This window comes from Mobula hypostoma, chromosome 3 (genome assembly GCF_963921235.1).
Source record: "Mobula hypostoma chromosome 3, sMobHyp1.1, whole genome shotgun sequence".
Classification (NCBI taxonomy): domain Eukaryota; kingdom Metazoa; phylum Chordata; class Chondrichthyes; order Myliobatiformes; family Myliobatidae; genus Mobula; species Mobula hypostoma.
The window spans coordinates 14,681,824-14,704,567 of NC_086099.1; the positions used below are offsets into that span (position 1 = coordinate 14,681,824).

The 22,744-nt window shown below is 43.1% G+C and overlaps 1 protein-coding gene across 3 annotated transcripts in view; it reads right to left on the bottom strand.

Annotated features, from left to right (window-relative positions):
• Positions 1-1,627: 1,627 nt before the first annotated feature.
• alpk2 (alpha-kinase 2) overlaps positions 1,628-22,744 on the bottom strand; it is a 94,882-nt gene continuing 73,765 nt past the window's right edge. For all 3 annotated transcript variants that reach the window (XM_063042696.1, XM_063042694.1, XM_063042695.1), the window contains 3 exons: positions 19,548-19,765; positions 10,882-10,930; positions 1,628-1,977 (listed from right to left, as the gene is read on the bottom strand). In XM_063042696.1, coding sequence (XP_062898766.1) covers positions 1,704-1,977; positions 10,882-10,930; positions 19,548-19,765 — 541 coding nt within the window. In that variant the 3' untranslated portion in view covers positions 1,628-1,703. The remainder of the gene's footprint in view (positions 1,978-10,881; positions 10,931-19,547; positions 19,766-22,744) is intronic.

The following is a 22,744-nucleotide window of genomic DNA, read 5'->3' on the forward strand; positions in this document are numbered from 1 at the left end:
TTATAGGAGGGATGTGAAGGCTTCAGTGAGCCCACTGCAGAGGAGATTTAGCAGGATGCTGCCTGGATTAGAGGGCATGTCTTATGAGAAAAGGTTGAGCGTGCTGGAGCCCTCCTCTGGAGTGAAGGAGGATGAGAGGTGACCAGATAGAAGCGTACAAGATAAGGGGCGTAGATTGACTGGATAGGCAGAGACCTTTTCCCAGGGTGGAAATAGTTAATAGCAGGGAACATAATTTGAAGATGATTGGAGCAAAGTATGGGGTGTGGGGAGTGGGGGGGGGGGGAATGTCAGAGGTAAGTTTTTTTACACAAAGAGTGGTGAGTTTATGGAATGCCCTGCTAAGGCTGGTGGTAGAGGCAGACACATTAGGGACATTTAATAAACTCTTAGATAGGCACATGGGTGAAAGAAAAATGGAGAGTGATATAGGAGGGAAGGGTTAAATTGATCTTACAGCAGGGGTTTCCAACCTGGGGTCCATGGACCCCTCGGTTAATAGTAAGGCTCCATGGCACAATAAAGATTGGGAACCCGTCTCAGAAGGTTAAAAGGTCAGCACATCGTTGTGGGATGAAGGGCCTGTACTGTGCTGTAGTGTTCCATGTTCTATATTCCAATGAAGTCATTGGGATTGGAATCTGAAGATGAGAGAGCAGGTTCTAAGCAGACAACAACTCAGATTGCAACACTTAAGTCCAATCTACAAGCGAAGTTATTATGCTTCAGAACTAGAAGGATGCATGTTCACTGATCTAATACTCTCAGAGGTAGCCCCAGGAAAAACTAGTATGTTGTTTACAAACATAAGAAAATCTGCAGATGCTGGAAATCCAAAACAACACACACACACACAATGCTGGAGGAACTCAGCAGGTCAGGCAGCATCTACGGAAAAGAGTAAACAGTCGACGTTGCAGACTGAGACCCTTCATCAAGACTGGAAAGGAATGGGAAGGAGTCAGAGTAAGAAGATGCGGGGGAAGGGAATAAGAAGTACAAGGTGGCAGGTGATAGGTGAATGGGAGGGGGAGGGATGAAGTAAAGGGCTGGGAAATTGATTGGTGAAAGAGATACAGGGATGGAGGACGGGAAATCTGATAGGAGAGGACAGAAGACCATGGAAGAAAGGGAAGGGGGAGGAGCACCAGAGGGAGGTTATGGCCAGGTAAGATGTGAGAGGGAAACAGGTATGGGGAATGCTGGTGGGGGCGGGGGGGCAATTACCAGAAGTTCGAGAAATCGTTGCTCACGCCATCAGGTTGGAGGCTACCCACATAGAATACAAGGTGTTGCTCTTCCAACCTGAGTGAGGTCTCATTGTGACAGTAGAGGAGGCCATGGACTGACATGTCAGAATGAGAATGGGAAGTAGAACTGAAATGAGTGGCACATTTAACTTCTTTGCCTTGTGTTCCCATCACTCCTACTGTGGGATTGATAGAGTTAATAGAACATAGAACATTACAGCACAGTACAGGCCCTTCAGCCCACAATGTTGTGCCAACCCTTAAATCCTGCCTCCCATATAACACCCCCACCTTAAATTCCTCCATATACCTGTCCAGTAGTCTCTTAAATGTCAGACATGTAATTTTTTAATAAAATTGACAAAAAGCACTGTCGCTGAAAATTATGTACTTTATTACAATAGTTAAAAGATACAAAGCTCAAAAGGAAGCAGAAATGAATGATTCCAGGTATTATAAGTATTTGTGTATGCTTCTGTCTCCAGGAATGCTTTGCGCCTGAGACGTAAAGTTCCTTACTGTGTTTGTTGGGCTCACTAGCATTTTCTTTGCTGAACCTGGGGCTGCTTTTTTCAGTGGTGTCTTCATCGGTGGATTCCTCCTGGGCTTGTGTTGAGACAAGTTCAGAGATTTCAGACCCATAATTTTACAGTATATATTACACTGATGAAGAGCTTTGAACTGGTCAATAAAGGAAACAGAACAGTTTCCCTTAAATCCTTTGTACCTGAGAAAAAATAAACGTGATATTAGATTACAATTTATGGGGCCTGTCAGTGATATCCTAACCTCCGCAGCCACACCAATCTCGATCTATTTTTTGCTTGGCTTTCATTTACCCAATTCCATACCTATACCTTCATACCAAATGTTATACAGTGGACTGTCCAATCCAGCAGGTATGGAGGGGCCACTGAACAGAATTAAAGGTTTGTAAACTCAGCCAGCTCCACCATGAGCACAAGCCTTCCCACCATTGAGGACATCTTCAAAAGACAAGGTCTCAGCAACGCAGTGTCCATCATTAAGGATCCTCACCATCCAGGACATGACTTCTTATCACTACAATCAGAGAGGAGGTACAGGAGCTTGAAGACACACACTCAATGATTTAGGAACAGCTTCTTCTCCTCAGCCATTAGATTTCTGAACAGGTAATAAACCCATCTCTATTTTTGTATTATTTATTTACTTTTTCTTTTATATATATATTTTTATTATAAATTATACATTTTATGTATTGCGCTGTACTGCTGCTGCAAAACAACAAGTTTGCAACATGATCTAAAATATCTTTTGTTTTAAAATTACCTTTTATTATAGCAGATAAATTTGTTTGGAAAAGCAATCTGTGCACTGACCCAGCTGTTAAATCCTTGTGGTGTTGAGATGTGTAGACCTGGAAACTTTTCGAACTTATCAGATTGGGTCAGAAGTGTTGTCTTACAGAAGACTTGCATCTTTAAAAATTTTAAACACAAAATAATCTGCAGATGCTGTGATCAAAGCGACACTTTCAGTACGCTGGATGAACTCAGCAGGTCGGGCAGCATCAGTTAGAAACAATGAGTCGACGTTTTGGGCCGGAACCCTTCGTCAGGACTGAAGAATGAAAGATGGGGAAGGATTTGGAGAATGCTTGTAGCTTCAGTTGAAAGACCAGCAATTTGAAAGACAAAGGGGTGGGGGAGGGGAAGCATTGACGTCATAGCCCTGAAAACAATGGGTGGTAAAAGAAGGAGGCGGAACCATGAGGTAGGTTATAGCCAGCTGGGGGAGGGGGTAGAGTGAAACAGGGATAGAGGAAGGGAGGTGGAGGGAATTACCGGAAGTTGGAGAATTCTATGTTCATACCAAGGGGCTAGAGACTACCTAGACGGTATTTGAGGTGTTGCTCCTCCAACCTGAGTTTAGCCTCATCATGGCAGTAGAGGAGGCCATGTATGGATATATCTGAATGGGAGTGGGAAGCAGAGTTGAAGTGGGTGGCCACCGGGAGATCCTGTCTGTTGTGGAGGACGGAGTGGAGGTGCTCAACGAAGCGGTCCCCCAATCTGCATCGGGTTTCACCGATGTAGAGGAGGCCGCACTGGGAGCACCAGATGCAATAGATGACCCCAACAGACTCACAAGTGAAATGTTGTCTCACCTGGAAGGACTGTTTGCGGCCCTGAATGGTTGCAAGAGATGAGGTGTAGGGACAAGTGTAGCACTTACGCTTACAGGGATAAGTACCGGGTGGGAGATCAGTGGGGATGGACGTGCGGATAAGGGAGTCACGGAGGGACCGATCCCTGTGGAAAACGGAGAGGGGTGGAGAGGGAAAGATGTGCTTAGTGGTGGGGTCCTGTTGAAGGTGGCGGATGTTGCAGAGGATAATGTGCTGGATCCGGAGGCTGGTGGGGTGGTAGGTGAGGACAAGGGGAACTCTGTCCCTGTTGTGGTTGCGGGAGGATGGGGTGAGGGCCGAAGTGCGGGAAATGGAGGAGATGCGGGTGAGGGCATCATTGATGACGGTAGAAGGGAAACCATGATCCTTAAGGAAAGAGGACATTTGAGATGTCCTGGAATGGAAAGTCTCATCCTCAGAGCAGATGCGGTGGAGACGGAGGAACTGGGAATAGGGAATGGCATTTTTGCATGTGGTGGGGTGGGAAGAGGTATTGTCAAGGTAGTTATGAGAGTCAGTGGGCTTGTAGAAGATGTCAGTGGACAGTCTGTCTCCAGAGATGGAGGCCGAGACATCGAGAAAGGGGAGAGAAGTGTCCGAGATAGAGCAAGTGAATTTGAGGGCTGGGTGGAAGTTTGAAGTAAAGTCGATGAAATTGGCGAGCTCAGCATGGGTGCAGGAAGCAGCACCAATGTAGTCGTCAATGTACTGAAGGAAAAGGAAAAGTTGGGGAGCAGTACCAGAATAGGTTTGGAGCACAGACTGTTCCACATAACCAACGAAGAGGTGGGCGTAGCTGGGTCCCATGCGAATTCCCATAGCTACACCCTTAGTCTGAAGAAAGTGGGAAGAGCCAAAAGAGAAGTTATTAAGTGTGAGAACCAGTTCCGCCAACCGGAGTTTCTTTAAAACATTATAGCTCTACTTGTAATAGCATATAGCTGTCACTATAAGGCGCTGTTGCACTTCTAATGGGAAGAGAACTGGCCTAAATTATCCCTCAGAGAGTTCCACAAAAACACATTTCCCAATCTGAACTCTGGATGGCCTTTGATGGCTGTTCATCTGAGAGAATGGCATGTTCAGTTTTGCTCTTCTCCAGCAGAATTCAAAAAGTTTTAAAAACATCTATATTAATGAAGTCCTGATCTTGGATCTTAGCCTGAAAATTTGACTGTTCATTCCCCTCCGTTGATGCTGCCTGGCCTGTTGAATTCTTCCAGCATTTTTGGTGTTGCTCAAAATTTCCAACATCTGCAGAATCTCTTGAGTCATAGTACTCCAGAGGTGGTCTCACCAATCAGCCATGCCACTCAAGCATGATTTTATTATTTTTATATTAATTTCCCACAGTATTAATTAATAACAGTCATAGAGTCATAGAGAAGTACAGTACAGCATAGAAACAGGCCCTTTGGCTCATCTAGTCCGTACTGAACTATTTAAACTGCCTACTCCTATCAACCTGCCCCGGGACGATAGCCCTCCATTCTCCTACTATCCTTGTACCAATCCAAGCTTCTCTTAAATGTCGATTGAGTTTGCATGCACCTCTTGTGCTGGCAACCCGTTCCACACTCTCACCACTCTCTGAGCAAATAAGGTTCCCCTCAGTTTCCCCTTAAACTTCTCACCTTTAACCCTTAACTCATGACCCCTACTTGTAGTCCCACCCAACCTCAGTGGAAAACACCTGCTTGCATTTACTCTATCTATACCCCTCACAATTTTGTAATTCAGAATCAGGTTTAATATCACTGTTATTTGTCATGAAATTTGTTAACTTTGCAGCAATGGTACAATGCAATACATGATAATAGAGAGAAAATACTGTGAAATATATATATAATAGTTAAATAAATAGTGCAAAAATAGGAAATAAAAATGCAGTGAGGCAATGTTCATGAGTTCAATGTTCATTCAGTAATCAGATGGCAAAAGGGAAGAAGCCTCTATCTTTTGTTTGTATACCTCTACCTTTACCATATCTACACCTCTCATCATTTTGAATACCAATCAGTTAGCTTTCCAAATTACTCGCTACACCTGCATGCTCGACCTTTGCAAGTCATGCACCAGGACCCCCAGGCTAAATCTCAGAATTTTGTACCTGCTCATAATTTACATATAATGCTTTTTTTTAAAAAGAAAGTTTCTGCCAAGAAGAAAAAAAATCACATCTCCTACTTTATTTGCTAGATTTTGCCCCTTACCCAATCTCTTAGTAGCCTCTTCGTGTCCACTTCACAACTTACTTTCCCACCTGCCTTTGTGTAATCAGCAAATTTAAAAACCATGCCTTTTAATGCCTTTACTCAAGTTATTTACCAGAGATTATAGATGTTAATCCCCCCAGAACTGATCCCCATGGCATACCACAGTTATCATTTTACCAAACAGAGAGAAGGGGCCAACTTAGGTCTACTTTCTGTTAGCTAGTTAATCTTTTATCATGATAATCTCTCATACACCATGGACTTTTATTTTTTTGGATTAATCTTTGATGTGACTCCTTTCAAATGCATTTTAGAAATCTATAGGGCAAACTATGTATTTTTTGTAAAGAAAGCTTTTGGCACATTGGCCTTCGCAAATCAGAGTATTGAGTACAGGAACAACAGGAATTCTGCAGATGCTGGAAATTCAAGCAACACACATCAAAGTTGCTGGTGAATGCTAGCCCGCTGCGTTCACCAGCAACTTTATTGAGTAAGGGAGATGAGATGTTATGTTGAAATCACGTAAGACATTAGTGAGGCCTAATTTGGTCACCTACCTACAGGAAAGATGCAAGTAAGGTTGAAAAAGTACGAAGAAAATTTACATGGATGTTGCCAGGACTGGAGGACCTGAGATATGAGGAAGGGGTGAATAGGTTAGGACTTCTCCATGATTCTGTGACCCCAGCTGCTCTTTATCCACAGGACTGTTATATCTTCAAAATATTAGGTCGCCAAGGAGTATTTCCCTTCTGAAAACTTTGCTAAACCTGAACTACTCTAAGTGCAAATTATTTTAATATTAACTTGTAACTTGTGTGAGGTCAAGAGTCCAATTTTTTCCATAGTAGGGAACCATTCAATAGCAGGGCAGAAGCTGTCCTTCAGCCTGGTGGTACGTGCTTTCGTTGCTAAAATAACTGGAAAGAATCTATTCTGCGTGTCTGGAACAATCCAACTTTGTGAATTTTTCAGTTCACTTTGGCTATATCTGCTTCCATACCCCTATATTTATTTATGGTTAAGTTTAAACTACTTGTTTTGGAGTAGTCCTCCCTCCGAAAGCTGAATGAAAAATTTTGTCGTATTTTGTTCACTGTAACCTAGGCATGTCTTCATAATGGGGTTATTTATTAATCCTATCTTGTTGCACAATACCTGGGCTCAAATAACAATCCCTTTGTTTAGCTCCATAAAGTGCCAAGTCTAAGAAATTAATCCTGAAAACCTATGAACTCCTCATCTGGGCCACCCTTGCATTTGATTTTTCTGGACAATATTTAAACATCCTCCCATGATTTCTATTTTTATACTTTGTCCCTTTTCCCAGGGTGGAGATGGTTAATACAAGGGGACATAACTTCAAGGCATTAAGTAGAAAGTTTAGGGGAGAGGGGTATACGGGGTATCCAGGGGAGTGGTAGCATCTCTGGTTACACCTCTTCAACAGGTAGTCTAAAACAGGTGAGGGTAGCCAGCGGCCTCATACCCTGGTGAGATAGGGACATACCTAGCCTAGCATGCGAGGTCAGCTACAGTGGACAGAGTGAGTGAGACCTACAGTGAGAACGAATTGCCAGGAAGGTGGCATTATAACGCTCTACAGAGCATCCACTGCAACCAAGCAAGACCCCAATTTGTGATGCTAGTTTGTAGCACTGGACCTGGACTTCTGAGGACACAGGAGTGGAACTGCCTCAGTGCAATGGCTTTTCCACTTTAAAAACTCCCCCACACAGGTTCCCTGCCAATGTCGGACATGATGGACAACTACCACAGGGTTTTTACACAGAGAGCAGTAGGTGTTTGAAACACACTGCCGGAGGTGGTGGTGAAGGCAGATACATTAACAATATGTAAGAGATTCTTAGATAGGTACTTGGATAAAAGAAAGATGGAGGGGTATGTGGGTGGGAAGGGTTAGATTGGTCTTGGTGTAGGTTAAAGGGTCGGCACAACATTGTGGGCGAAGGGTCTGTACTGTGATGTAATCTTCTATGTTCTACAGTGGGGTTACTGTTAGCAGATGGATTTGTATACCACACATACAAATGAGTTCTTACCTCATTATTTATGTACTGTACATCAATGTGTAAGATGCGGGATCCCTCGAGAGGAAGTACTACACTTTGGAGAATGTTCCAATCTATATTCCTAACATTTTTAATGTGTATTATATTATGTGAATACATGAACATCAGACATGTTAGAATTACTAGTTCAATTATTTACTGGTTATATCTGGGCTGAAAGGAGGTGAAATTTTAATTAGAATTATAATCCTGTCATATACAGTTCTGCACAGAAATCTTAGGCACTTGTAAAAATATTCTGTAAAGCAAAGATGCTTTCAAAAATAATGAAAAGTTTCCAAATATCAAAAAAATTACTACAAAGTGCAGTTAGCAGTAAAAAACTAAATCAAGTCAATATTTGGTGTGACCACCTTTTGACTTTAAAACTGATTCAATTCCCTCAGGTACACTGTCCTGCAGTTTTATTAAAAAATCAGCTGAACATACAGAAGAACATAAGAAATAGGAGCAGGAGTCGGCCATCCGGCCCATCGAGCCTGCCCCGCCATTCAATAAGATCGTGGCTGAGCTGTCCATAAACTCAGCTCTATCTATCTGCCTTTTCCCCATAAACCCTTAATTCTCTTACTATGTAAAAACGTATCTAACTGTATCTTAAATATATTTAGGGAAGAAGCCTCAACTGCTTCCCTGGCAGAGAATTCCACAGATTCACAACTCTCTGGGAAAAACAGTTTCTCCTCATCTCCGTCCTAAATCTTCTCCCCTGAGTCTTGAGGCAATGTCCCCTAGTTCTAGTCTCACCTACCAATGGAGACAACATTCCTACTTCTATCTTAGCTATCCCTTTCAAAATTTTGTATGTTTCTATAAGATCCCCCCTCATTCTTCTGAATTCCAGAGAATATAGTCCCAGGCGACTCAATCGCTCCTCATACGTTAACCCCTTCATCTCTGGAATGAACCTGGTGAACCTCCTCTGCATTGCCTCCAAAGCCAGTATATCCTTCCTCAAGTATGGAAACCAGAACTGCACACAATACTCCAGGTGCGGCCTCAACAGTACCCTGTATAGTTGCAGCATGACCTCCCTGCTCTTGAATTCAATCCCTCTAGCAATGAAGGCCAACATTCCGTTTGCCTTCTTAATAACCTGTTGTACCTGCAAGCCAACATTCTGCGATTCATACACAAGCACTCCCAAGGCTGGTTAAATTGTTCCAAGCATCTTGGAGAACCTGTCACAGTTCTTCTGCAGACTTTAGCTATCTCACTTGCTTCTGTCTCTCCAGGTAAAACCAGACAGCCTCGATGATGTTGAGATCAGGGGTCTGTGGAGGCTGTACCACCTGAAACTATATAAAAAATCTAGGGTGCCTAAGACTTTTGCACAGTATTGTATATGCAAAAGAACTGCAGATAAGTTGTACAAAATAGAATGAAAATATGTGGAACTGCCAACATTTGAATCAGAATCAGGTTTATTATCACCGGCATGTGATGTGAAATTTGTTAACAGCAGCAGCAGTTCAATGCAATGCATAATATAGAAGAGAATAAACACAAAATAAAATAATAATAATAAAAAATAAATAACCAAATCAATTACAGTATACGTATATTGAACAGATTAAAAATTGTGCGAAAAACAGAAATACTATATATTAAAAAAGTGAGGTAGTGTCCAAGGGCTCAGTGTCCATTTAGGAATCAAATGGCAGAGGGGACGAAGCTGTTCCTGAATCGCTGAGTGTGTGCCTTCAGGCTTCTGTACCTCCTGCCTGATGGCAACAGCGAGAAAAGGGCATGCCCTGGGTGCTGGAGGTCCTTTGATTAGGTGAAGTACCAAATTTTAGAATTTTCCTCCAAACATGGGTAATGCTGGTAATCAATGTTTATTGTCAACCTTTCTTTGCAATATTTAAGGGGAATATGAGGGGCAATTTCTTCACCCAGAGGGTGGTGAGAGTGTGAAACTAACTGCCAGTGGAAGTGGTGGTTGTGGGTTCAATTTCAACGTCTGAGAGAAGTTTGGATATGTACATGAGTGAGAAGGGTATGGAAGGCTACGCTCAAGGGTGACGGTCGATGGGATTAGGCAGAATAATAGTCCAGCGTGGACTAGTAGGGCCAAAAGGCCTGTTTCTGTGCTGTGGTGTTCTCTGACTCTATAACTCTTAAGTAATTGGCTTTGCTGGTGGAAGGTTTGTTAGGTTATTTTAAAATGTATCAAGGGTCAGACATCAAATATCAGACATCAAATATCAGGTATGGGATGTCATATCAATGATTGATAGCACATTAGATCAGGTGGGAAGGGAGATTCTTTATTTTCCAGTGCATCAGTTAAGTTTTTAAAAAAGTCCAGTAAGATCTCATAAAAATATTTGTTCTGATTACAGAAACATATCGTTCAGTTTCACAGCTTGCTACAGTAGGCTTTGAGGAAACAGCATTTGAGTTGTGTGTTCAAGGTCAACACACTACAATATGCCTGTGTATCTGTATGGTTCATGACAACTGTGCACCCAAAAAACAACCTTTTTTATACCATGGGCCCCTACCAGATTGGGAACCACTGCATGAAAGTAGAGGATTTCTTCAATGAATCTATACAAAAGACTAAAACTTGTGAAATTATTGTTTTTATTCTAATAACTAAAGGTTATAATTTACTAACTCAGGTTGAGATCTTCATCCCAAATTATACAGAGTAAAATTACTAGTAACACACACAAAATGCCGGAGGAACTCAACATGTCAGGCAGCGTCTCTGGAGAGGAATAAACAATTGACTTAACAAATTTTACGACATATGCTGGTAATATTAAACCTGATTCTGATTCTGGCTGGTCCAGGGGTTCCCAACCTTTTTAATGCGATGGCCTCTTACCATTAACCAAGGGGTCCGTGGACCCCAGATTGGGAACCCCTGCTTGAGCTGAGACCACTCATCAGGAGTGCTGATGAAGTGTCTTGGCCTGAGCAACAACTCCCCTCTATAGACGCTGCCTGACCAGCTGAGTTCCTCCAGCATTTGATGTGTGTTGCTCATGCTTAAGATTCTCAGCATCTGCAGAATCTCTGATGATTACTGGCAATACTCTGTCTTTGCCTAGCAACAGAGAAAGGGTTATTGAAGCATCAGCAATCAGATACAGAGAATAAGCTGCTCTATACAACAACCCTTTCTTTTCTTCACTTACCCCTTTTGACATGTTGCTATTCCAACATCAGTTAATTTCATTCCTACACCTACAGAAAAACAATTGGAAGAGCAAAGTTCTTTTACAAATCGCATCAAGCAAAAAAAAACCCATTAAATAATTGGAGAAATTAACAAAACGCTGGGGGAAAAAAATTGGTGATAATGCAAGTTAGTCTGAAACACAAAGACATGCCAATGTGAAGCTCGGATCTCGCACTGGAACTCTGATCAGTGAAACTCATGGCATTGAGGGAGCTATTTAACCAGTATATCCACTTGGAGCATTGCGAGCATTCTTGGGCCCCCTATCTAAGAAAGATTGTGCTAACATTAGAGAGGAGGTTCACGAACATTATTCTGGGATAGGAAGGCTCGTCAGAGTTGTAAAAGAGCGCCTGAAGGCTTTATGTGTCAATGCAAGGAGCATTCGTAATAAGGTGGATGAATTGAAAGTGCAGATTGTTATTAATGATTATGATATAGTTGGGATCACAGAGACATGGCTCCAGGGTGACCAGGGATGGGAGCTCAACGTTCAGGGATATTCAATATTCAGGAGGGATAGACATGAAGGAAGGGGAGGTGGGGTGGCGTTGCTGGTTAAAGAAGAGATTAACGCAATAGAAAGGAAGGACATAAGCCGGGAAGATGTGGAATCGATATGGGTAGAGCTGCGTAACACTAAGGGGCAGAAGACGCTGGTGGGAGTTGTGTACAGGCCACCTAACAGTAGTAGTGAGGTCGGAGATGGTATTAAACAGGAAATTAGAAATGTGTGCAATAAAAGAACAGCAGTTATAATGGGTGACTTCAATCTACATGTAGACTGGGTGAACCAAATTGGTAAAGGTGCTGAGGAAGAGGATTTCTTGGAATGTATGCGGGATGGTTTTTTGAACCAACATGTCGAGGAACCAACTAGAGAGCAGGCTATTCTGGACTGGGTTTTGAGCAATGAGGAAGGGTTAATTAGCGATCTTGTCGTGAGAGGCCCCTTGGGTAAGAGTGACCATAATATGGTGGAATTCTTCATTAAGATGGAGAGTGACATAGTTAATTCAGAAACAAAGGTTCTGAACTTAAAGAGGGGTAACTTTGAAGGTATGAGACGTGAATTAGCTAAGATAGACTGGCAAATGACACTTAAAGGATTGACGGTGGATATGCAATGGCAAGCATTTAAAGGTTGCATGGATGAACTACAACAATTGTTCATCCCAGTTTGGCAAAAGAATAAGTCAAGGAAGGTAGTGCACCCGTGGCTGACAAGAGAAATTAGGGATAGTATCAATTCCAAAGAAGTAGCATACAAATTAGCCAGAGAAAGTGGCTCACCTGAGGACTGGGAGAAATTCAGAGTTCAGCAGAGGAGGACAAGGGGCTTAATTAGGAAGGGGAAAAAAGATTATGAGAGAAAACTGGCGGGGAACATAAAAACGGACTGTAAAAGCTTTTATAGATATGTAAAAAGGAAAAGACTGGTAAAGACAAATGTAGGTCCCCTGCAGACAGAAACAGGTGAATTGATTATGGGGAGCAAGGACATGGCAGACCAATTGAATAATTACTTTGGTTCTGTCTTCACTAAGGAGGACATAAATAATCTTCCAGAAATAGTAAGGGACAGAGGGTCCAGTGAGATGGAGGAACTGAGTGAAATACATGTTAGTAGGGAAGTGGTGTTAGGTAAATTGAAGGGATTGAAGGCAGATAAATCCCAGGGCCAGATGGTCTGCATCCTAGAATGCTTAAGGAAGTAGCCCAAGAAATAGTGGATGCATTAGTGATAATTTTTCAAAACTCGTTAGATTCTGGACTAGTTCCTGAGGATTGGAGGGTGGCTAATGTAACCCCACTTTTTAAAAAAGGAGGGAGAGAGAAACCGGGGAATTATAGACCGGTTAGCCTAACGTCGGTGGTGGGGAAACTGCTGGAGTCAGTTATCAAGGATGTGATAACAGCACATTTGGAAAGCGGTGAAATGATCGGACAAAGTCAGCATGGATTTGTGAAAGGAAAATCATGTCTGACAAATCTCATAGAATTTTTTGAGGATGTAACTAGTAGAGTGGATAGGGGAGAACCATGTGGTATATTTGGATTTTCAAAAGGCTTTTGACAAGGTCCCACACAGGAGATTAGTGTGCAAACTTAAAGCACACGGTATTGGGGGTAAGGTATTGGTGTGGGTGGAGAATTGGTTAGCAGACAGGAAGCAAAGAGTGGGAATAAACGGGACCTTTTCAGAATGGCAGGCGGTGACTAGTGGGGTACCGCAAGGCTCAGTGCTGGGACCCCAGCTGTTTACAATATATATTAATGACTTGGATGAGGGAATTAAATGCAGCATCTCCAAGTTGGCGGATGACACGAAGCTGGGTGGCAGTGTTAGCAGTGAGGAGGATGCTAAGAGGATGCAGGGTGACTTGGATAGGTTGGGTGAGTGGGCAAACTCATGGCAGATGCAATTTAATGTGGATAAATGTGAAGTTATCCACTTTGGTGGCAAAAATAGGAAAACAGATTATTATCTGAATGGTGGCCGATTAGGAAAAGGGGAGGTGCAACGAGACCTGGGTGTCATTATACACCAGTCATTGAAAGTGGGCATGCAGGTACAGCAGGCGGTGAAAAAGGCGAATGGTATGCTGGCATTTATAGCGAGAGGATTCGAGTACAGGAGCAGGGAGGTACTACTGCAGTTGTACAAGGCCTTGGTGAGACCACACCTGGAGTATTGTGTGCAGTTTTGGTCCCCTAATCTGAGGAAAGACATCTTTGCCATAGAGGGAGTACAAAGAAGGTTCACCAGATTGATTCCTGGGATGGCAGGACTTTCATATGAAGAAAGACTGGATGAACTGGGCTTGTACTCGTTGGAATTTAGAAGATTGAGGGGGAATCTGATTGAAACGTATAATATCCTAAAGGGATTGGACAGGCTAGATGCAGGAAGATTGTTCCCGATGTTGGGGAAGTCCAGAACGAGGGGTCACAGTTTGAGGATAGAGGGGAAGCCTTTTAGGACCGAGATTAGGAAAAACTTCTTCACACAGAGAGTGGTGAATCTGTGGAATTCTCTGCCACAGCAAACTGTTGAGGCCAGTTCATTGGCTATGTTTAAGAGGGAGTTAGATATGGCCCTTGTGGCTACAGGGGTCAGGGGGTATGGAGGGAAGGCTGGGGCGGGGTTCTGAGTTGGATGATCAGCCATGATCATAATAAATGGCGGTGCAGGCTCGAAGGGCCGAATGGCCTACTCCTGCACCTATTTTCTATGTTTCTATGTTTCTATATGAGGAGCGTTTGGTGGCCTGAGTCTGTACTCACTGGAATTCAGAAGAATGGGGGCAGGGGGGAAGGGAATCTTATTCAAACCTATCGAATGTTGAAAGGCCTCAAAAGAGTGGATGTGGAGAGGATGTTTCCTATGGTGGAGGGGGAGCCTAAGGCCAGAGGACATAGCCTCAGAATAGAGGGACAGCCATTTAGAACGGAGATAAGGAGTAATTTCTTTGGCCAGAAAGTGGTAAATCTGTGGAATTCGTTGTCAAAGGTGGCTGTGCAGCCATTGGGTATACTTAAGCTAGAGGTTGATAGTTTCTTGATTTGTCAGGGCACGAAGGAATATGGGGAGAAGGCAGGAGATTGGGGCTGAGAGGGAAATAGAACAGCCATGATGAAATGGGAGAGCAGACTCGATGGGCCAAATGGCCCAATTCTGATCCTATATCTTATGGTCTTATGGTTTAAATCACTGAAACTCATGGCATTGAAGGACAGAATATAAGAACATGGAGGCTGCGGTTCATAGGGAAGGATTGAATATGTTAAAACTCCAGGAAAGATATCGATAAGATTGAAAGCGTGCAAAGGAATGCAAGTATGTTGCCAGGACTTGAAGACCTGAGGTACTGAGAAAGGTTGAATATGCTGGGACTTTATTCTCTAGAGTGTAGGAAAATAAGTGTTGACTTGATAGAGGTATACAAAATTATGAGGAGTGTAGATAGGTTAAATGCAAGCAGGCTTTATCCTCTGAGGTTGGGTGGGACTATAGCCAGAGGCCATGGGTTAAAGGTGAAAGGTGAAATATTTAAAGGGACCATGAAGGAGAACTTCTTCACTCAGAGGGTGGTGAGAGGGTGGAATGAGTTGCCAGTGGAAGTGGTGGATGAAAGTTCAGTTGCAAGGTTTAAGAGCAGTTTAGGAAAGTACATGGATGGTAGGGGTTTGGAGGGCTATCATCCAGGTGCGGTCCAATTTGACTAGGCAGAATAACAGTTCAGCTCAGACTAGATGGGCCGAAAGGTCTGTTTCTGTGCTGTACTTCTTACGGTTGGAGGACTGTTTGCATTTGTGGTTGCTACGTAACAGCAATTCAAAAGCATTTGGATCAGTATGTAGACAGGAAAGGTTCAGGTGTATATGGGCTAAATGGATCTAACAGGTCATCATGGAAGAGTGGGGTAAAGGGCCTGTTTTGTGCTGTATGGCTCTACCACTCTAGGATGGTCAGTACTGCACTGAAGAGAGTGCAGAGAAGATCTACAAGGATGTTGCCTAGAATGGAGCATTTCAGCCTTGCAGAGAGACCAGATAGGCTGAGTTTGTTTCCTATGGGTCTAAAAAGGTGGTTGGGGGGTGGGACATGACTGAAATATTCAAAATTATGAAGGGTAAATAGTGAGAAGCTTTCTCCCTCAGCAGATGGGTCTGTGACCAAGGAGCATAGGTTTATAGTAAACGGAGAGATTTAAGAGGGATTTGGAGAGGCAACATGGCATAGTAAGGAGGCATGGTAGTGTACTGGTTACTTATTTATTGATTTTTATTTAGAGATACAGTAACAGCAACAGGCCCTTCTGACCCAACGAGCCTGCACCACCCAATTACACCCATGTGACCAATTAACTAACTGATCTGTATGTCTTTGGAATGCTGGAGGAAACCAGAGTATCTGGAGGAAACCCACACAGTCACTGAGAAAAAATACAAACGCTTACAGGCAGCGGTGGGAACCGAACGCAGGTAGCTGGTGCCGTAACAGCGTAAAGATCGGGATTCAATTCCCGCTGTCTGTGAAGAGTTTGTACATTCCATCCGTGACCACATTGGCTTCCTCTCGGTGTTCTGGTTTCTTCCCATATTCCAAAGACACGCCGGTTAGGGTTAGTAAGTTGTAGGCATGCTACACTGACGCCAGAGGCGGGAGCACACTTGCCGGCTGCCTCCAGCTCATCTTCAGACTGTGTCGGTCATTGTTGACACAACTATGCTTCAATGTACACGTGACAACTAAAGCTAATCTACGAAAGGGAGCGGCTGAAACTTGGAACTCGCTGTCCAAGTTGTTGGTGAAGGTAGATACTGTCACAAGACTTAAGAACTATTCAGATGAGATACTGTGGTATGGAAGGCAATGGACTGAGTACTGCGAAATATACTTTAGTGTAGGTAGCTACTCGGAAACATAAGAGATGATGGATCCAGCAATCTGCAGCAAAATAGAAACTACCGAAGGAACTCAGTAGATGATGGAGCATCTATGGAGGGAGATGATTCAGGTTGTGATCCTTTACCTGGGCTAGATGGATATTTGATGGCCAGAATGGTCACAGTAGGCCAGCATGGATACCGTGGTGCAAAAGGCCTGATTTTGTGTTGCGTGACTCTTCGACTCGATTCTGACCCCTCTTGCACACTGAAACTGCGTCACCCCAAAAAATATACGTATTTATAACATGCACTGGTAACATGGGGAGCAACGGTAATGTGGCGGTTAGCATGACACTATTACAGCTCAGGGCATTCCGGAGTTCAGAGTGCAAATCCAGTGCTGTCTGTAAGGATTTCATACATTCTCCCCAAGAACTGCATGGGATACGTCTGAATGCTCCGGCTCGTACTGTTAGTAGGGTAATAGTCATTGTAAGTTATCCTGTGATTAGGCTAGGGTTAAACAGGTGGGTTACAGCTTATTGATCCAGAAGGTCCGGTTCCTCACTGTATCTCTAAATAACTGCGAAGTCTCTGTGGGTGAAAGTTAGGAACAGGAATGAGTCAATAACTCTACTGGGTGTTTTTTATAGACCACTCAATAGCAACAGGGACATCAAGGAGCAAGTAGGGAGACAGATTCTGGAAAGGTGTAATAATAACAGGGTTGTTGTGGCGGGAGATTTTAATTTCCCAAATATCAATTGGCATGTCCCTAGAGTGAGGGGTTTAGATGGGGTGGAGTTTGTTAGGTGTTCAGCAAGGTCTCTTGACACAATATGTAGATAAGCCTACACGAGGAGAGGCTGTACTTGATCTGGTATTGGGAAATTAACCTGGTCAGGTGTCAGATCTCTCAGTGGGAGAGCATTTTGGAGATAGTGATAACAATTCTATCTCCTTTACCATGGCATTGGAGGGGGACAGGAACAGACAAGTTAGGAATGTGTTTAATTAGAGTAAGGAGAACTATGAGGCTATCAGGCAGGAAGTTGGAAGCATAAATTGGGAACAGAAGTTCTTCGGGAAATGTACGGAAGAAATATGGCAAATGTTCAGGGGATATTTGTGTGGAGTTCTGCATAGGTACGTTCCAATGAGAGGGGGAAAGGATGGTAGGGTACAGGAACCGTGGTGTACAAAGGCTGTTGTAAATCTAGTCAAGAAGAAAAGAAGAGCTTATGAAAGGTTCAAAAAACTAGGTAATGATAGAGATCTAGAAAATTATAAGGCTAACAGGAAGGAGCTTAAGAACGAAATTAGCAGAGCCAGAAGAGGCCATGAGAAGGCCTTGGCGGACAGGATTAAGGAAAACCCCCAAGGCATTCTTCAAATACGTGAAGAGTATGAGGATAAGATGTGACAGAATAAGACGTGAGAGAATAGGACAAGTCAAGTGTGACAGTGGAAAAGTGTGTACGGAACCAGAGGAGATAGCAGAGGTACTCAATGACTACTTTGCTTCAGTATTCACTACAGAAAAGTATCTTGGTGACTGAAGAGATGACTTACAGCATACTGAAAAGCTTGAGTAGGTAGATATTAAGAAAGGATGTGCTGGAGCTTTGATCAAGTTGGATAAGTCACTGGGACCTGACAAGATGTACCCCAGGCTACTATGGGAGGCGAGGGAGGAGTTTGCTGAGCCTCTGGCGATAATCTTTGCATCATCAATGGGGATGGGAGAGGTTCCGGAGGATTGGAGGGTTGTGAATGTTGTTCCTTTATTCAAGAAAGGGAGTAGAGATAGCCCAGGAAATTATAGACCAGTGAGTCTTATTTCAGTGGTTGTTAAGCTGATGGCGAAGATCCTGAGAGGCAAGATAAATGAATATTTGGAGAGGCATAATATAATTAGGAATAGTCAGCATGTCTTTGTGAAAGGCAGGTCGTGCCTTTCGAGCCTGATTGAATTTTCTGAGGATGTAACCAAACATATTGATGATGGTAGAGCCATAGATGTAGAGTATATGGATTTCAGCAAGGCATTTAACAAGGGACCCCATGCAAGGCTTATTGAGAAAGTAAGGAGGCATGGGATCCAAGGGGACATTGCTTTGTGGATCCAGGACTGGCTTGTCCACCGAAGGCAAAGAGTGGTTGTAGACAGGTCATATTCTGCACGGAGGTTGGTCACCAGTGGAGTGCCTCAGGGATCTGTTCTGGGACCCTTACTCTTCGTGATTTTTATAGATGACCTGGCTGAGGAAGTGCAGGAATTTGCTGATAACACAAAAGGTTCGGGGTGTTGTGGATAGTGTGGAGGGCTGTCAGAGGTTACAGTGGGACATTGATAGGATGCAAAACTGGGATGAGAAGTGGCATATGGAGTTCAACTCAGATAATTGTGAGATGGTTCATTTTAGTAGGTCAAATATGGTGGCAGAATATATTGGTAAAAATATGGCAGAATTAATGGTAAGAATATGGCAGACTCTTGGCAGTGTGGAGGATCAGAGGGATCTTGGGATCAAAAATGCATACGGTGCATTGGCCTTCATCAATCGTGGGATTGAGTTTAGGAACCGAGAGGTAATGTTGCAGCTGGATAGGACCCTGGTTAGACCACACTTGGAGTACTGTGCTCAGTTCTGGTCGCCTCACTACAGGAAGGCTGTGGAAACCATAGAAAGTGTGCAGAGGAAATTTACAAGGATGCTGCCTGGACTGGGGAGCATGCCTTATGAAAATAGGTTGAGTGAACTCGGCCTTTTTTCCTCTGAGCAACAGAGGATGAGAGATGACCAGATAGAGGTGTATAAGATGATGAGAGGCATTGATCGTGTGGATAGTCAGAGGCTCTTTCCCAGGGGTGAAATGACTAGCACAAGAGGGCACAGTTTTAAGGTGCTTGGAAGTAGGTACAGAGGAGATGTCAGGGGTAAGTTTTTTTCTGCAGAGAGTGGTGAGTGCATGGAATGGGCTGCCAACAACGGTGGTGGAGGTGGATACAATAGGATATTTTAAGAGACTCCCAAATAGGTACATGGAGCTCAGAAAAATAGAGGACTATGGGTAACCCTAGGTATTTTCTAAGTTAAGGACATGTTCGGTACAGCTTTGTGGGCCGAAGGGCCTGTATTGTGTTGTAGGTTTTCTATTTTTCTATAAAATAAATAGTATTATTCAGAGCATCATCTTTTAATAGAAAGCTACTGTGTTTACCTTGCAAGTCTGTCACAAGGAGGTTTCCTTCTGTCCATTCATATACCCAGTGCTGGAATGTACAGCATTTCTGACCCACTTCAGATTCCTTCCTACCAACGTTCAGCTCTCTGCCATCCTTTACTGAATACTTCACAAAGTCTCCGATTAGCTCCTCTTCTACGGTGGCATAAGGGATGTTGTTTGCTGGCCGATGTATGAGGTATATGGGAATGATCCTGGGAAAGAAAAAGAATCGTGTTATAATTGAAGGGCCTAGATGCATAGAAGATGTTTCCTATAGTGGGAGAGTCTAGGACCACAGGGCACAGTCTCAGAATACAATACCCTTTTGAACAGAGATAAGGAGGAATTTCTTTAGCCAGAGGATGGTGAATCGGTGGAATTGATATATTTAATTACTTAGTTACTTACTAAGGTACAGTGTGGAATAGGCCCCTTCAGTCCTTCGAGCTGCACTGCCCAGCAACCCTCAATTTAATACTAGCCTAATCAGTTTACAATGACCAATTAATACTAATAGTAATACTAATTAATACCAATTAATACTCATTAATACTAATGACCAATTAATACTAGCCTGATCAATTTACAATGACCATTTAACCTACTGATTGGTAGGTCTTTGGACTGTGGAAGGAAACTAGATCTCATGGAGGAAACCCATTTGGTCACGGGGACATTTTTCAAACCCTTTACAGACAGAGGTAGGAATTCAACCCAGATCGCTGGGACTGTAAAGTGTTGTGCCAACCACTACACTACCATGCCACCGCAGACGGCTGTGGAGGTCAAGTCACTGGGTGTATATAAAACAGAATTTGATAGGTTCTCGATCAGTAAGGGCATCAAATGTTATGGGGAGAGATCAGGAGAATAAGTTTGAGAGGGAAAACAAATCAGCCATGATGGACTGGCAGAGCAGAATCAATGGGCTGTACGGTCTCATTCTTCTCCTATATCTTATGGTCTTATGAATTGATTTTTACCTCTGCTGGTCAGTAATAAATTATTTAGTTAGAAGTTGGCTATAAAATCATGATTACTGACAAAATGTGTAACTGAGCCACAGAACCACAAAGAAAGGAGGAAGGCCGCAGAAAGGAAATTGTAGATCAGTTAGCCTGACCTCAGTGGTTGGGAAGATATTGGAGTCAATTGTTAAGGATGAGGTTATGGAGTACTTGGTGACATGGGACAAGATTGGACAAAGTCAGCACGGTTTCCTTAAGGAAAAATCTTGCCTGACAACCCTACTGGAATTCTTTGAGGAGACTACATTTAGGATAGATAAAGGGGATGCAGTGGATGTTGTATATTTGGACTTTCAGAAGGCCCTTGACAAGATGCCACACATGAGGCTGCTTACCAAGTTGAGAGTCCATGGTAAGACAGGAAAGTTACTGGCATGGTTAGAGCATTGACTGATTGGTAGGAGGCAGCAAGTGGGAATAAAAGGATCCTTTTCTAGTTGGCTGCCAGTGACTTGTGGTGTTTGCAGGGTTCGGTGTTGGGACTGCATCTTTTTATGCTGATATCAATGATTTAGATGATGGAATAGATGGCTTTGTTGCCAAGTTTGCAGATGACACAAAGATTGGTGGAAGGGTAGGTAGTTTTGAGGAAACAGGTAGGCTGCAGAAGGACTTAGATGGATTAAGAGAATGGGCAAGAAAGTAGCAGATGAAATAGAATATTGGAAAATGCATGGATATGCACTTTGGTAGTAGAAATAAATGTGCAGACTATTTTCTAAACAGGGAGAAAATCCAAAAACCTGAGATGCAAAGAGACTTGGGAGTCCTTGTGCAGAGCACCCTAAAGGTTAACTTACAGGTAGAGTCAGTGGTGAGGAAGACAATGCATTTCAAGAAGTCTAGAATACAAGAGCAGGGATGTGATACCGAGACTTTATAAGGCACTGGTGAGGCCTCACCTTGAGTATTGTGGTCCTTGTCTAAGAAAAGATGTGCTGACATTGGAGAGGGGTCAGAGGAGGTTCACAAGGATGATTCCAGGAATGAAAGGGTTATCATACAAGGAACATTTGATGGTTCTGGGTCTGTACTCACTGGAATTTAGAAGAATGAGAGGGATCTCATTGAAACCATTCAAATGTTTAAAAATCTGGACAGAGTAGATGTGGGAAGGATGTTTCCCATAGTGGGTGAGTCTAGGACAAGAGGGCACAGCCTCAGGATAGAGGGGCATCCATTTAAAACAGAGATGCAGAGAAATTTCTTTAGACAGAGGGTGGTGAATTTGTAGAATTTATTAACACAAGCATCCGTGGAGGCCAGGTTGTTGGGTTTAATTAAGGCAGAGCTTATTAGTTTCTTAATTGGACACAGCATCAAACGTTATGGGGAAAATGCTGGGGAGTGGGATGAGGAGGGGAAAAATGGATCAGCCATGAATGAATGGCAGAGCAGACTCGATGGACCAAATGGCCTAATTCTGCTCTTATGTCTTGTCCTACACCATGTTCAATTCCAACTCTGTTCATTTGGTAAGTCACAAGTTTGGCAGAGCATTCTATATAATCTGCCTTAGAAACTCTGAAATTGAAATCTGTTCCATTCCCTGGAACTACCCCTCTTCATTTTGATGATCACACAAGTAACAATATAAACCTTCAAAAATTTCAAGAAGTAGCCAAATATTTGAAAACGATCTTGTTAGCTACAAATCATGGCAAAGAACCTCCTGTATGAGTAAAAATGGTACTGAGTCACTTTCTCAGCAATTAGTGACTTGAGCACAGGTTACTTACATTAGAACAGTCACTTCAGTTTCATTAATTTACAGATACACTCAGTGGCCACTTCATCAGGTATCCCCTAATTAGATCTTCTGCTGCTGTAGCCCATCCACTTCACGGTTCAACGTTTTGTGCATTCGGAGATGCTCCTCTGCACACTACTGTTGTAACACATGGTTAATTGAGTTACTGTCACCTTCCTGTCAGCTTGAACTAGTCTAGTTATTCTCCTCTGACCCATCCCATTAACACAACTGCCACTCACTGATTTTTTTTGTGTTTTGCACCATCCCCTGTAAACTCCAGAGACTGTTGTGCATGAAAATCCCAAGAGATCAGCAGTTTCTGAGATACTCAAACCACCCCATCTGGCACCAACAAACATTCCATGGTCAAAGTCACTTAGATCACATTTCTCCCCCATTCTGATGTTTGG